The sequence below is a fragment of the Equus przewalskii genome, chromosome 2, assembly GCF_037783145.1.
Source record: "Equus przewalskii isolate Varuska chromosome 2, EquPr2, whole genome shotgun sequence".
In the NCBI taxonomy this organism is placed as follows: Eukaryota; Metazoa; Chordata; class Mammalia; order Perissodactyla; family Equidae; genus Equus; species Equus przewalskii.
The window spans coordinates 18,431,331-18,447,690 of record NC_091832.1 but is presented as its reverse complement, the minus strand read 5'-3'; the positions used below and the strand labels follow the sequence as shown (position 1 = coordinate 18,447,690).

Genomic DNA, 16,360 nt, shown 5'->3' with positions numbered 1-16,360 from the left:
CTTTTTCTAGAAATATCTATGTCTTTTTACCAACTTAAAGGTAAAAGTTTACTTTTGTTACTCAGATCACCTTACAAGGTTGACGTGAGTATTAAATAACATATAGTATATGAAGGAGCCTAGCTATGTGCTTCTTTTATGGTAGGCCCTCGATTAATGTTAGTTTCCTTTGCCTATGATTAGCACATATACCGTCAGCAAACATTTTAAGTGCCATGTTCAGACTTGATTGATTTAAATCTGATTTTCTCATTTCAGCTGATCGCATGAACAGACTCCAGGCAGCTCTTGCCAGCACCCAGCAGTTTCAGCAAATGTTTGATGAGCTGAGAACCTGGTTGGATGACAAACAAAGCCAGCAAGCAAAAAACTGCCCAATTTCTGCAAAATTGGAGCGGCTACAGTCTCAGCTACAGGAGAATGAAGAGTTTCAGAAAAGCCTTAACCAACACAGTGGTTCCTATGAAGTGATTGTGACTGAAGGAGAGTCTTTGCTTCTTTCTGTACCTCCTGGAGAAGAGAAAAAAACTTTACAAAACCAGTTGGTTGAACTCAAAAACCATTGGGAAGAGCTTAGTAAAAAAACTGCAGACAGACAATCTAGGCTCAAGGACTGTATGCAGAAAGCTCAGAAATATCAGTGGCATGTGGAAGACCTTATGCCATGGATAGAAGATTGTAAGGCCAAGATGTCTGACTTGCGAGTCACTCTGGATCCAGTGCAGCTAGAGTCCAGTCTCCTGAGATCAAAGGCTATGCTGAGTGAGGTAGAAAAGCGCCGCTCCCTGCTAGAAATACTGAACAGTGCTGCTGACATTCTGATCAATTCTTCAGAAACGGATGAGGATGATATCCGGGACGAGAAGGCTGGAATCAACCAGAACATGGATTCCATTACAGAAGAGCTACAGGCCAAAACAGGGTCACTTGAAGAAATGACCCAGAGGCTCAAGGAGTTCCAGGAAAGCTTTAAGAATATTGAAAAGAAGGTTGAAGGGGCCAAACACCAACTTGAGATCTTTGATGCTCTAGGCTCTCAAGCCTGTAGCAACAAGAACCTAGAGAAGCTAAGAGCTCAGCAGGAAGTGCTGCAGACCCTGGAGCCTCAGGTAGACTATTTGAGGAACTTCACTCGGGGCCTGGTAGAAGATGCTCCAGATGGATCTGATGCTTCCCAGCTTCTACATCAAGCTGAGGTCACCCAGCAAGAGTTCCTAGAAGTGAAGCAAAGAGTGAACAGTAGTTGCATGACAATGGAAAACAAGCTGGAGGGGATTGGCCAGTTCCACTGCCGAGTCCGAGAAATGTTTTCTCAATTGGCAGACTTGGATGATGAGCTAGATGGCATGAGTGCTATCGGCAGAGACACTGACAGTCTCCAGTCCCAAATTGAGGATGTAAGGCAGTTCCTTAACAAAATTCAAGTCCTCAAGTTAGACATAGAGGCCTCTGAAGCAGAGTGCCGACAAATGCTGGAGGAAGACGGGACTCTGGACTTGTTAGGTCTCAAGAGGGAGCTAGAAGCCCTGAACAAACAGTGTGGCAAACTGACAGAGAGGAGTAAAGCTCGTCAGGAACAGCTAGAGCTGACGCTGGACCGTGTGGAGGACTTCTATAGGAAATTGAAAGTACTCAATGACATGACCACAGCAGCAGAGGAGGGAGAGGCCCTCCAGTGGGTAGTGGGGACTGAAGTGGATATCATCAACCAACAATTAGCAGACTTTAAAGTAAGTCTTGCCCTTGCTTTTAAATCTTTTTCCATCTAATGTGTATGTTTCTTTTCTTGTAACTTGGAAACCAATTGAGTATGCATCTTAACTTCTGTCCCTGGTTTCATTAGTCTCACTTCCACCACCATCAAAACACACTGGAGACTAAACAGTCTCTTGGACTTCTGAGCAACTGGTTTGAACATTTTGCTATTGTAATTTATTTCAGTGTTTATAACCAATTAAGGGTATAGAAAGAAATGTCCAAACCTTGTCTTTTACTCTAAGAATCCCTTCTTGTGATTTCTTGAGTTTCAAATTAACTGATTTTTGTAACAGCAGTGAATGTTTCTTCAGGTCCCTGTTTTTCAAATTGAGGTATGAGAAGCTGTAAGATAAACCTGGGCTCATCTTCCCAAAGTCTTGATTTTTTTTTTTGAGGAAGATTAGCCCTGATCTAACATCTGCTGCCAATCCACCTCTTTTTTTGCTGAGGAAGACTGGCCCTGAGCTAACATCCATGCCCATCTTCCTCTACTTTATATGTGGGATGCCTACCACAGTATGGCTTGCCAAGCGGTGCCATGTCCACATCTGGGGTCTGAACCAGTGAGTCCTGGGCCACCTAAGTGGAACATACGAACTTAACCGCGGCAGCCCCCAAAATCTTGATTTTTTTCACAGATTTCGAGGGAATATTATTGATGTCTTATCGATGTATTATGAAATAAAATGCAAAATTCTCATGAATTATTAAGATAAAACGTGACACTTCAAAGAAATTTGGGGGGCCGGCCCCGTGGCCGAGTGGTTAAGTTCGCACACTCTGCTTCAGCGGCCCAGGGTCTCGCCATTTCAGATCCTGGGTGTGGACATGGCACCGCTCATCAAGTCATGCTGAGGCGGTGTCCCACATGCCACATGTAGAAGGACCCACAACTAAAAATATGCAACTATGTACCGGGGGGCTTTGGGGAGAAAAAGGAAAAATAAAATCTGAAAAAAAAGAAATTTTGCACTTACAGCAAGTAGTGCTTAAGACTAACACCTCAGACTCCTCAAGAGTCCAAGTTTGCTACCTACAGGAGAGTGTGAGAAGTGCTACCTTAGTTGAAAATGTTTTAATCCTTTGCCTGAGTCAGAATTTCCAGTCCTGAGATTTTGTGTGTCTAAATTAAAACAACTGGGGAAGATGAGAGGAGTTGACTCAAAAGTGCAAATTTGCCAGGTCAGGGGCTTGGAACTCTTAGGACTGTCTGTTGGGTCTTGGCTCTCACTGCATGAGCCTTTCACCCTAAGAGTTCCCTTTTTTGTAAATACCTAGAAGTGCCTCACTCCACTGTGAAGGCCTCTCTGCTGCTGTGTCCTTCTTGGTGCATGGAGTAGATTTGGAAAGGATACTTCCAGCACTTTATTTCCATCACTAGTGTTCATTAGTCCCACTTACACAGGTCACAGTCCTGCCATTAGACTTAATTTGTTCTCTCAGGGCCCCTGCCTGTCAGGATTCTTTCTGTTAAAAACATAGATGGAGAGATGGTATTGTCACCAGGTCAGAGCCATCTGGTCCCGAGAAAGGTCACAGATTTGTAGACGAGATCCAGGTGCAGAAAGGTGGCTGTTTCAGAAGGGCCCCTCTAGCTTAGGGAATGTCCAGCATGAAAGTGAAACGTTGGCTGGACGCCCCTAACTGTGTTTGGAGATAGTGCAGTTTGGAACAACACAAGTCATCGTATTTCTTGAGGCACCCAAATAAGGAAAGTGTAGGTAGAGAAAATTCACACCCATGAGCTCACGTGTGTTGCTCTTAGGAACTGCCACACCTCTATTCCAGTGGCGGAGTGGCCTTCCCTGCTTCACTGTGTACACTTTTCTTTCCTCTTCCATTGTAAGTCCTCGAAAGCAGAGCCTCTCTTCTACAGGCACGCTTTGTTTATCCAACTTACTTGGATCCAGGTTACTTAGAATTAACTGTCTAACTAACTAAATGAATTTCTTAGTAAACTGAAGCTTATCCTTTTATGCTCCAAAATAGTTTTATCAAACTAGATTCTGGTTTATATGGGAATTATTTTAAATTTTGTTTGCCTAATTTTCCAAATACTATATTGTGCATGATTTATTTTGTGTGTGTGTGTGAGTGCAGGTTAGCATTACTGAAAAGATTATACTATTTTCTACTATGGTGATATCCTCAAGGAAATTAGAGACATTTGGGGCTGCTTTGTTTAGATGTTCCTAAATGACTGTGCAGTTTGAATTCTGTATTGAAGCTCTTGTTTTGGGCCTCTACGTTGTCGTACTGATTGGATTGGAGGTTTGTATATATAGGGTGGAGGTCTAGTTTCTTTTTTTTCCCTGTTACCCTGATATCAGGTATTATTTCTTACTGCTATTACTTGTCACTGCTGTGACTAGGTCTGCCTTTAGCAGTCTATCTTTTCCTTCTAATCTTCAGTGAGCTAGAAAATGAAGTAAACAGACCTGTTAAAATTGCATTACATATGAACTAGAATATAAAAAAGAGTTCACAAGCAGGCATATATAGTGTTTGGATTTGAGGACAAGTAATCATTTACTTTTCACTTGATCCTTGGTTTCTAGAGATATTCTGAATTTTGATGTTTCTGGAAGATTTTAAGAAATGATTGGACATTACCATGTTTTATTTGTATCCTAGTAGCATTCAGAGTTCAGTAGCTGCTTGGTTGCTTGTGGTAGTAGACTTGTTTCACTGATTTCTAAGAATAAGCCTCCTACCAGCAATGGGAGGTAAAGGCTGGGACGAGACACTGATCAGCTGGTCACCTGCAGAGTGTGTTTATCTGCAGGGGCCTGGTGTTGACAAGGCAAGATTAGAAGAGTGAGAGAGGGAGGGTGGTGAAGTTGTGTGCCCTGTGTGTATTCTCTTCAAGTTGGGGGTGCAGATCAGAAGTCTGGTTCTGTAGGTCCATCTTATAAAGTCAAAGGCTTTGGGAAGAATTTTTGCCTCCCCTCAGCAAAGGTCTTTGGTCAGAAGGGGAAGAGCATACTCCTAGCTTAGCTCATGCTGAGCTCATGGGAAGTGAAAACAATAAGAGGGGAAAAGCTCTGTGGACAGTTCCACAGTCCCCTTGAGGCTGAGTAAGAGAAAGGTCTTTTGGGACCCATTCTGAGGACTGAGTCATTTTCATGTTTTGAGTGTTGAGTTCCTGGGTTAATGTGTTCTATAATCCAGCAGTAGATTAATCTTCCCTCTCACCAGCAGCAGACCAGATTTGTAAAATGTGAGTCTGCTTTCAGATTCAAATTGTTTTTAATAAGGAAAAAACAGAGTTGAAAATAAATATTAAGAAACAGCATTAGGGTTAACTTTTCAGCTCTTTTCTTTTCATAATGAGATCACGCTCTCAGCACAGAATCCGGTGAAGAGAAGAGGATATGAATCTGTGAGACAGGAATGTGGTTCTGCTTTGACCTAGCTAAAACTCTGCTGGGTATGGTCAGAATAAACAGATGAGTCAAATCTGTGGAGAAGCCCAGGCGGACTTGGGACAGTGCAGTAGTGCTGATAAATGCGTGGAAAAGCATTTAGCCTGTGGGAAGAATTGTTTCCTCCTTAAATAAATGTGAAAAACTGAAAGTCATCATTCCTAGAAGAGGCTTTTCCCTCGATTACTTCTGAATAATTGATAGAATCTGGTCAGCCAGTGAGGATCTATCAGATGGGAATGGAAGAGAGTCCTTTCTCACTCTAACAGGCAAAGACCTCAAACCTTCCTGAGTTAGGTGCTTTACTGGGTTCAGCTCTCTGTTGGAAGCAGAAAAGAAGAAGCCATTCCTGAAATCACAAATGAGAATATTGAGCATGTTTTCAGAAAATTGGAAGGAAAAGACTTTGGCTAATCTGTTCAGGAAATTCCGTTTTCCTGAACAAGAGAGTCTCTGATTATTGAGGAAAAGGAATTGAATGTACATAACAGGAGACAAACAAGAAAGGAGGGACCTTTATTTCACTGAAACTTAAGCCAAAGAATTGCCCCAGGGTGACTTTCCTGGGAAGGGTAGAAAATGACTGGAAATTTAGAGAAGAAATCTATTAAGTCTCATAATAACAAGAGGCTTTCCTCATTTTGAAATTCCCTATGTGGGTTTTGTAGTCAAGGATTGAGGTCTTTCTGAGTCTTAAACCGGCCTCTCCTTTGCACCCCCCTCATGAACCACGCTGGCCTCTCAGTCAGGAAGCTTGTGGTGGTTTTGGCATCATACTGGTGGGCAGTAACAAGAAACCTGGATGCACCTCTTGCATTCCGTATTTCGTATATATTTATATTTACTAGGTGTTCAGGCTAGGCTTCAGACTTGGCACTCTACTCAGTGATGAGGTAGAAAGAACAAGTGGGGAAAATGGAAACCTTTTTATAGTAAGTAGGTTTCACAAAGGTTCACCTCATCTAATGGTACACTTGAAGTATGCAAGCCAGTGGGTCTTTTCCTTCTTTGTGTTTGAGGCTGGGCTGGTGGGATATAGGTGAGTCAGCAGGCTTCCTTAGCACTGTTCTCAGTCCTCATGCAGGTTGAGTAGAGCCCAGGGTCAGGGGCTGCATACACTTGCAGCTTCTGTCTAGACGCCTCAGTATCCTACTATGAATATGAAGCCAGAACAAGAAAGCCCTGTAAACCTCTTCTTTTGATTTTCTCCCTCATGGTAAGCAAGCTTAGGCTTCCCTATGGCACTTGTGAAAACTCTTGGAAGACAGGGCCTGACATGAAGCTGAGAGACCGCAAATTTGCACATAGATACTTACTCCTTCCTTTCAAATAATTACAAAGACAGTGTCAGCCCATCTACAGTTTTGCCAGTTAGAGTCACTAGAGAATAAAACAAATGAGGTCAGCATTATCTATCTGCCCTTGGAGAGAAAGGAAATCACACTTGATATGACCTGTCTGTCACCTGGAGGATTAGGTATCTCCAGCTTTACAGCAGCCAAGATAAGTTGAGTAGGCACCCCCACCCCCAGCCCCACTTTGTGCTGGCCCTTGCTCTGTCTTGGTTTTTCTTTTTTGGTGAGGAAGTTTGGCCATGGGCTAACATCTGTTGCCAATCTTCCTCTTTTTGCTTGAGGAAGACTGTCATTGAGCTAACATCTGTGCCAGTCTTCCTTTACTTTGTATGTGGGTCACCACCACAGCATGGCCCAATGAGCAGTGCATAGGTCCATGCCTGGGATCCACACCTGCAAACCCTGGGCCACCAAAGTGGAGCGTGCAAACCCAACCACTATGCCACCAGGCTGACCCCTTGGTTTTTTTTCTTTCTTCCCTAAACAAGATTACTCCAGTAGGAAATACTAGGGTCCAGTGAAGTAGAGAGAATGCCTTAGAACATTCTCAACCTCGGCACTCTTGACCTTTGGGGCTGCATAATTCTTTGTTGTGGACAGTGTCCTGTGCATTGTAAGATGTTTAGTAGCATCCCTGATCTCTACCCACTAGATGCCAGTAGCAGCCCTTCCCCAGTGTGGCAACCAAAAATGTCTGTAGATGTTGCCAAATGTCCCCTGGAACCACTGCCCTAGAAAAAAATTGCCACCTGTATGTGGGAAACTTAGGATTCAGTTGGAAAAGGTGCTTGTCGATTAAGTTAAATGTTTATGTAGCAAGCAGCCTTCTGACCATGTGATTGTGACTGTGTGGTAGCAACAACTGCCTCTAAGTCAGCCTTCCTTTAGGCCAGGCCCTGGAGTCTTTATTTCTCCTAGTGCTAATCTGTGCCTGGTTTAAAATCTCCTGGTCACTTTCCCTGGCATCTGCAGCTTGTTTTGTGTAGAGCTGTTGACGCAGGTGTTTGGTTGATGATGTATTTCTAAAGAGAAGAGGAACTGCCTTTATGGAAATACCTCAGGGAGCTTCCTTGTTCTGTGCCTTTAAGGGGAGACTATGGTCTGTCAGTTGTTCTCCTAGCGCAGAGCCCAGGAGCTCACAGTTCCGCTGCTGGTATTTATAACCCTTATGTGACCCCCCTCCCACCCCACCCTGCAAAGAATTCCAGTGCTCTGTAATAATCCTCTCCACCCTCACTGTAGCAACAGGGTGGGGAGAAAGTGAAGGAGCCTTGAAGGCCTTTAAATTTGCTTCACGTTGAACTTTTTCCAGCTGCATTTTAAAGTATTGCCATTAGTATTTAAATATCAGCATCACAAGCAAAATCCCAAGATTGCAGCTGTTACATCATCCTAAAGGAGCCTCATGCCTCAGCAAAGGTAGTAAAATCAAATGGAAGGTCGTCCAGAAAGCGTTGATGGATTTCACAAAAATCTGTCTGGAAATTGTGATAGCAAGGAAAGATTTTCAAGCAACAAATGGATATATCCTCAATCAGAATAAAGGACTGAGCAGTTTGAGTTTACTGAAATTCTTCGCATACAGTGTCAGCATTTGCAACTAAGATTCATCATATATGATTTTGTACAAGAAGGAAGAAAAATATGTTTCTAGAAAAACTAGAATTTACCCTATGCAGAACATGTGTTTATTGTGTTGAAGTATTTGATTAGTGAACATGGTTGAGATAAGCACAGACTTGCAGAACAGGCCTCTTTCTCTCGCTGTGTCTAGAAATGCACGGTAAGTGGTCTCAGCCTTAGCCTAGTCCTGAGCTTCAGGAAAATCCCAGGTACTTTCAAGCCAGCTGTCTGACACAGGAGCTGTCAGCTGTGAGCCTCTGGGAGGTGTGAGGAAATGCTTTGAAGGGCATTGCATTGTTAGAGTTGGTTGGTTCACCAGGAACAAAATCAGTCCCACAGGGAGTCGTGTCAGGTCACTGCACCAAAGCATCACGGCACCAAAGGGCTTTCTCCTGCCAGATGAATTCTTCCCCAGTCTCAGCTGTCCTGGTTGGAAAAACCTAGCTATGGGGAGAATGTGCTCCCTCCCCACCTTCCTTAATACTTTGCCACTGCCACCACCGAGCACTTTTCAAATACCAGTCTCTATTATTGACTGGAAGATTAATGGGATACACTTATTCCCTAGGCCTTTACAAGCTGTTTTCCTACCACCAATATTGTGATTTGAATGTGGACCTTTCACATCTTTGTCCACAGGGCAATGACAATAAGGGCTACATGGTGGTGGTGCATGGATCCCTGTGTCGGGGTGAAGGGGAAGGGGCTTCATAGTCCTTTCAGTCCATTCGTAATGGGCACTTGCTCTGTGCCAGTCCTTGTGGTGGGTGCTGGGGTCTCAGATAGTCTCTAGTTAACAGTATAGTATGGCAAAAAGACACAGAGAATTGCAGTGGTTGTGTTGTAGTATGAGTGCAGTGAGAGACCTAAATCTAAATGACTATAATCCTAAACCCCCCCCCCATAAGTCAGACATTTAAAATTCCATTTGCAGATAAGAAAACTGAGACTTGAAGATGTTAAAGTAACTTGTTCAAGCCAAATAGCATGTAAATGTTAGAGCTGGGACTGGAAAGGTCTATTTGGCACCAAAGCTCATGTTTGACCAGTGGTTCTCAAAAGGTAAGCAGTTTTGCCCCTTGGGGACATTTGACAATGTCCAGAGACATTTTTTATTTTCACAACCGGGGGGGGCTGCTACTGGCATCTCGTGGGTGCTGCTAAACATCCTATAGTACACAGGATGGCCCCTTACACCAAAGGATTATTCAGCTCGTTTCTAGCAGGATGAGGAGTTTAATATTTTGCTCTCTTTAGATTCCATGACAAGTAAGAGTTAACTCATGAAATAGTTCCACCACCTGGGGAAGCTTCCTGGTGGAAGCTTTTTTCAAAATTTAGTTAGGAAATAGAGTTGGTTCCAAGAGTGACTTATACAGATGCGTTAGATAAAGTCAGGATCTTGGTCAACTAATTTGAGTCAGTGGCTAAAGAATTCTCTCCATGCTTGACCAGTCCCCACCCTACCCTGCCACAAGGCTCCTGCTGTGGAAGTCAGTCAGCTGTGTATCTCAAGCTGCTTCCTGTAGGGTGTGTTCTGGAACGGCATCATCCCCTGCACCAGCTGGGAGTACTGATCTTGGTGTGATTTTATCAGACTCTGTCTCTGTTGAGCCTTGCTGTTTGGAACAAAGGATCCTCTGTTAGGAATGCAGAGAGCTAGTGTGATTGGACAGCCAGCGTGTACGCACATGGTTCCCACAGAAAAAACAGACATAAATTATGCTGTAGCCTTCTAAAACTTGGGCCTCCAACATGGTTTTCCCTTAGCTTCTGTCTGTATTCACCCTTCTTTCTGTGAGTGTTTGTCCTTGCCCCAGATCAATGCAGGAGCCATCTGATCTGATGGATTAAATGGTGGCATCCTTCAGAACTGGTCTAAAACTGTGCCTCCATCTTTTCCTTCCCCAGTCTTGGAAACTACATTTTTGATTCCCATTATCTTTCCAGTCTTATTTCCAATATAGACTATCCGTTCCATCCACTTATCCCAAACACTCCTTATTCATTTTACCTGTTTGATTTCTACCCATACCTGAAGGCTTAGTTCAAGTCCCATTTCTCCACAAAACCTTCTTGATCCCCCCAGCTCACTACTTCTATTTTCTTAAATCACTTAATATGTGTAACTCATTTGGCCTTCATCATTTACTGCTTAATTTTGGTGCTTTCTGATTATATATATTTGTCCTATTTCTCACCTCAATAAATCCATTTTTGTGTCTCTCAAGGTAGTTAGCATGTTGGCATATACGTAGTTGGAGATTTGTGACTATTTGACTGATTGGATGAATGCTCTTTATTTCTCATAAGCCATGTAAGCCTTAGGATTCAAAATGCTGTCTACTCTGCAACACTTGAGAGAGATATCCTTGGTGTCCTGAGAAATTCTAATCCTAGTCTGGATTCCTCACTTCTCCATCTTGCCTCTGGGCTCTCTTCCTTCTCTAACAGTTAGCTTATGTTAAAGGAACGTAATTTCTTGTCAGTGTTAGCCTGAACAAAGCAAAACTAAGAAAGAAATTTGCTACTTTAGATGCACTTGAAGAAAGCCAGATTCTGAAATATCGTCTTGTAGTTACCTGTCACTTTAGAGTCACTGTCATTTACTCAACTAGTTGACAGTTAAACAAAATCCTCATACTTCATTCAGTTTGGTGTGGTGAAAAGAATTGAATAGGAGTTTGAGTCAGAAACATGCAGCTTTGAATTCTGACTCTGTCATTTACTAGCTGAGTGACCTTGGGGGAAATCATTTAACCTCTCTGTATAGTTATTTCACCTATAAAATGTGAACGATGGTAAATCACACCTTTAGGGGTTTTATGAGAATTAAATGAAGTGATGTAGATGAAAGCACTAGGCATATATTAAGTGCTCAATAAATTATAATATCCTTTTATTTAAAAAAGTTTATCCAGACATACAAATTAGAATATTATGAAATCTTTTTAATGAGAAAAGTTATGCCCTTTATGCTTGAGGATGATCATTCTCCGGAAGACTTGATCTAAGCCCAAGCACCAGATTAGATTTTTCCTCTTGGAAAAATGGAAATTATGAAGATAAGGTAAAATTAGTTTGATGACAGCAGTGAAACAAATGGATGGACAAACAGCCTTCCTCAGCAGTTTTGGTGGGGAACAAGTCCGGAGCTTGTTTCTAACCCTAGAGCAGCAATACATAGGTGGGTTTAGGTCATGACTCCTTAATACAGCTTTAAGTATTATATATATACACATACATACATATACATGTGTATTTATTAATTTATTAATTTATATCAGATCCCACAACCAGCAAGTTTCTCTGAGACCATTTTGACCTTGGTTTATGTGCTCTACAAATCAGTGTTATTTTCCTATCATTAACCAGAATTAACCAGAAGCCATTATCAGCTCAGTGACTTCTCCAGTTACTCAGAGTTACCCATCAGATCAGCTTTAATGATCTCAGGGTCCTTGGCCTAATTAGCTTTTAACATACACCATCTTATCTTCCTTTGTTGCCATACATTGGCGACTACCAAGGCAGCATCTTTGGGAGTGATACCTCTTAATATTAATCAATCTTTAATTAAAACATTGAAATGTGAGGGAAAAAAGTATCGGCTTAATTTCAGAGGAAAGCAGCTTAAAAACACAGATATAATTAATCTCTCCGCCAAGCATATATACCAGATCAAGATGTTTTACAGGAAAGCTTTAATTCTTCACAGTTTCAGCAAATACGTGTCTCTAATATTTGGTTACATGCATATATGAGTCAAGGGAAGAAGATGATAAGAATTCATGTTGAATTTATTGCATCCATTCAACTGAACCATTTTAATATCTCTGTCATCTTTCAATTCACTCCCAAAGTAAGAGCTCTAATTTTGGTCTAATTCTTTAAATTCAAACCTAGGTTGTTGTTTGTAATCAATGATAAGAACTGCTTTAGTCACAAAATGAAAGAGACAGTTTGCAGAAATCTCTTCCCTCTATAATATTTATTCTACCTCCTTTTCTAATATTGGAGAGAGGACTCCTACAGCAAAATTCCTTGGAGATTCAACCCAGGGACCTGTTTCATAGAAATAGCCGAGCAACTTTGTGAAGTTGTTAATTTGTGAAAGTTGTGAAGTCATGCAACCCTGGAACTGGAAAGACTACTCTGAGTCCCAAATGAAAGCCCACATGGTCACTACTCAGGAAAGTCTCCCCTGAACCTCTGGGCACATCACGCGCCTTGACCCAGGCTCTCATAGCACTGTTTGCTCTTCTTTCAGAGAACTTACCACAATTAAATTAAAATGAATGTCTCCCCTACTAGAATGCTGGCTCCTGACCATGTCTTCCTCATCACTCTCTCCCTTAGTGCCTGGCATAGTTTAGGGCGCATAGTAGACCCCATAACTATTTGTTGAACAAATGAAAAGAATCAAGGATACACCTTGTGAAATTGCTTGGCTTAAGAAGACAGGTAGAGGAGCCCAAAGAGACAAAGAAGGACTGGTTAGAAAGGTAGCATCAGGATAGCACAGTGTCATGGAAGCCGAAAGCACAGAGCCTCAAGAAGAAGGGGGGACCAATACTTACTTTCTCACCACTGCTTATCCTTAACTCCCTATAATCTGATCCAACCCCCACACTGCGCTGCAACTGTTCTCTTAGACGTATTCGCTGTCTTCCTAGCTGCCGAGTCTAGTGGCCTTGTCTAACTCATTGTCCTCCTCATTCATTATGCAGCATTTAACATCCTATCTCCTTTCTTAAAGCCCTCCTGTCCATTTACTTTCCTGACATTGTACTCTCTCCATTCTCTTCTCTGACTGCTTTTCTTTCTTTTTTGGTTTGTCTTCCTACCTCCCAAACATGTGGTTCCTGAAATTCTCTCATCTGCCCTCTTCTCTCTCCACAGTTAACCCTAGGATGTCCAGCCCTTCTCTATTCGATGGAAGAAGGCCTCCAAATCTGTATCTCTACCCCGAACTTCAATCTTGTATGTGCGAGGCCTTTCTGGACACCTCCACATGGGTAGCCTTTGAGTACTTCACACTCAGTATGCTCTAAATTGAATGTATTATCTTCTTCACCTATTGTCTTCCTCCCCTCTTCTGTCTTATAGTACTGCTGTGCCCTCAGTAATCCAAGAGTAATACCACAGCGTAATTTTACGTTTATTTTCCCCCCCTCACCTCTACCTTCTATCTGGTCACTTGTGAAATCCAGATATTCTGCCTCCACAATTCCTTTCAGAGCCCCTTCCTCATTTCACAGTCCCTTCCTCATTTTCACGAGTCCAAGTTGTTACCTCTGGCCTAAACTGTATAATCCTTGTAACTGCATCTACAATTTACATTCTATACAGATTGACACCAATGCAATATCTGCAGACCTAAGCTCAGATCTTGAGAGCCTGGTTATTTAATAGCTGTGTTACTTTGGACAAGTGAGTTTACCACCCCAAACTTCATTTATAAATTAAGGATTTGCATTTTTTAAATGAGGTAATATATTAAACGGTAGCTGAACGAGCACACAGTTCCAAATTCTTAGGAAACTTTCCACACACTACTCAATAACTGTCATGACTCCTGGGTAAGTTTAAATAAGTAAATCTTGATGTAGTAATGGTTTTCTGAATAAAGCATAAATTCTTGCTTGGCATTCAAGGGCCTTGGTGAACTGGCCTTGAGCTACTTACCATTCTGACCTCTCATTTTTCCCTTTTATACACCCTGTACTTAAGCCACGCTGATTTTGAATTTGCTTCTTTTAGGGTCCCTGCCTCTTTAGGTTTCCTGCGTCTAGCCTTTCACTTAGAAATCCTTGTCTTGGGGCTGGCCCAGTGGTTAAGTTCGCACGTTCCGCTTCTCGGCAGCCTGGGGTTCGCTGGTTCGGATCCCAGGTGCGGATGTGGCACCATTTGGCACACCATGCTCTGGTAGGCGTCCCACATATAAAGTAGAGGAAGATGGGCATGGATGTTAGCTCAGGGCCAGTCTTCCTCAGCAAAAAGAGGAGGATTGGCAGCAGTTAGTTCAGGGGTAATCTTCCTCAAAAACAACAACAGCAAAAAAGAAATCCTTGTCTTCACCATTTCTGCATATCCAAATCCTAATGAGTAAATGTGAATCCCTCCATAAAGTTTTCCCTGGTTCCCCCGTCTTCCTTCCCCCAACTCTTTTGTCAGGTCTTTTCTAACTTGCAAAGCCCATGCTTTTGTCATCACTAGTGTCTTGGTGAGTGGCTAAAAGAGGGATTAATACACTGTTTTTTGGAAAGTCTACAAGCAGGAAAGGGCTTACAGGGGTCATGAGAGTTCCTGCAGAGTGTGTGGAAAGTTTTCTCATGTGTTCTGGAATACATGAGAGCTCAAATAGCATCAAAATCCTTAGTTTCCCATTTAAAACAAGCTTCACATCATGCTGTGTTGCTCAGTGAGCCACTCTGTAGCCATCTTTATAAAATAAAAGCACTGAAGAATGGTAGTGACTGATGCCCAACAGGTACAGACTAATACTGTGGAGTTTCCACTTGCCACTAAATACATGCTTGTAAAGCCTAGAGAGCCTAAGATGAAAGGCATTTTGTAGCTTTAAAATGTGCAAGATCCAACCAGTCTTCTGTATCCTCCTCTAGTCAGGACTAATCCTCCAAGAGAGGGAGGTGGATGAAAAGGCATTATGCAATCTGAGGAAGTGTGGATCTGGGGTCTCCAGATTGCCTTAGGGGGCTGGTAGTTTAAGTCTGGAGCAGGCAAAGGCAAAGTGCCAGTTCTAAAACTTGGAAAGGGTGCTGTGTTAGGGTGCGAGGAGATTCCACTCGGCTGTCTTTAATTAGGAAGCCAGCAGGAAGGGCCAGGATTGTTCTTCTAAGTTCACTGAAGGAAAATCTGACACCAATTCTGTTCTTAGGAATTTCGAAATGAGGAGAGAATTCTTTGAACTCTGTAATCAACAAACTGGAAACTAATTTGAAATCTGGCTTCAGCACGTATATTTGTGGTTACAGGAATGGGAGAAGCACCCAAAGAGGTTCTCTGGAGCTCCCTGTACTCTTTTTAAAAGTTTACACACAGCATGTGAAATGAACAGATGCTTTTTTTGTTGGAGCTATCAGGGTAACAAGAGGCTGAAAGCTGTATCAGGTATTTATTTCAGTCACTGAGATGGCTACTGGCAGAGTTCCACATACCAAAACTAAGGAGAAGCTCAGGAACAGATAAAAAAATAAGACATGGAGGAAAGAGACCTTGTGTTTCCTCTCTTGATTTCTTTCTGAACACACACTGATGATGAAAATGGAGCAAAACACTCTTGGGCTGCTGCTTTTGGGTGGGTGGGGGATTGGACAACTTTATGTAATCCTTTCTGTAAGGCTATGTTTGAACTTTTGAGAAGTTTCTTTGTAATATTATCCTAACACTTGAGTCAGAAAGTGCGACTTAAGCTAATAAGTAATTTGAATCTGAACTTCATAGTTGCCAAAAAGTTCCACTTATTTATTTACATTATAATACAGAGCATTGGCGAGAGTGGTAAGAATAAGGTAGATACGTGTGGGGAGGGATTAAGAAAAGACTGAATTGATTGGCACCTGACTTGGTGAGGAAACAGGAAAGGAATTTCTGGCCATGAAGTTTGTGATTCCACATCAAGATCATTCTTCATAATAGAATAACCACCCACCCTTAGTCCAGAGCCAGAATTCCTCAGATTCTTCCAACCAGAGGAACCCTGGCACACTAAACAGTCTGTTATGATATCTGAACACTTAAGTGAGTATATTTGGCAGGGAGATTTGCTAGTGAAATTGATCTTGCCTTCCCTGGGATTTTCCAGTTGTACTGAATAATTAAAGGAAATTAAAACCTGGATTCTCTGAAATGTTAAGTATCAGATCTGTAAGCTGATCAAGCTTTAGGATCACAGTGTGTCAGAGTTAGAAGGGACCCTAAAATTCATCTTGAACAAACTGATAGACGATTTATAAATCTGTTTCCCCTAAATCCTGCCAACTGATTGTTTGAATTTCTGCTCAAACACCTACAGGGTCAGGAAAGTCATCACTTCAGGGAATACCATGTTCTTTGAATAGCTGTGAGCAAACTCTTCGTTGGTTTAAAAATCTGCCCTTGGATCTTAGCGTGCCCTCTTAAGGAGACATCCAGAACAAGCTTCCTTCCTCCCACATCCCAGCCCTTCAAATACTT

General features: G+C 42.2%; 1 protein-coding gene across 49 annotated transcripts in view; it reads left to right on the top strand.

Moving 5' to 3' along the window:
* The window catches only part of MACF1 (microtubule actin crosslinking factor 1), a 323,957-nt gene that overhangs the window by 239,067 nt on the left and 68,530 nt on the right, over positions 1–16,360 (top strand). For all 49 annotated transcript variants that reach the window (XR_011537445.1, XM_070610253.1, XM_070610252.1 and 46 more), the window contains one exon: positions 259–1,730. Coding sequence is in view for 48 of the 49 variants with exons in the window: in XM_070610253.1 (XP_070466354.1) it covers positions 259–1,730 (1,472 nt within the window). In the remaining variant the exon portion in view is untranslated. The remainder of the gene's footprint in view (positions 1–258; positions 1,731–16,360) is intronic.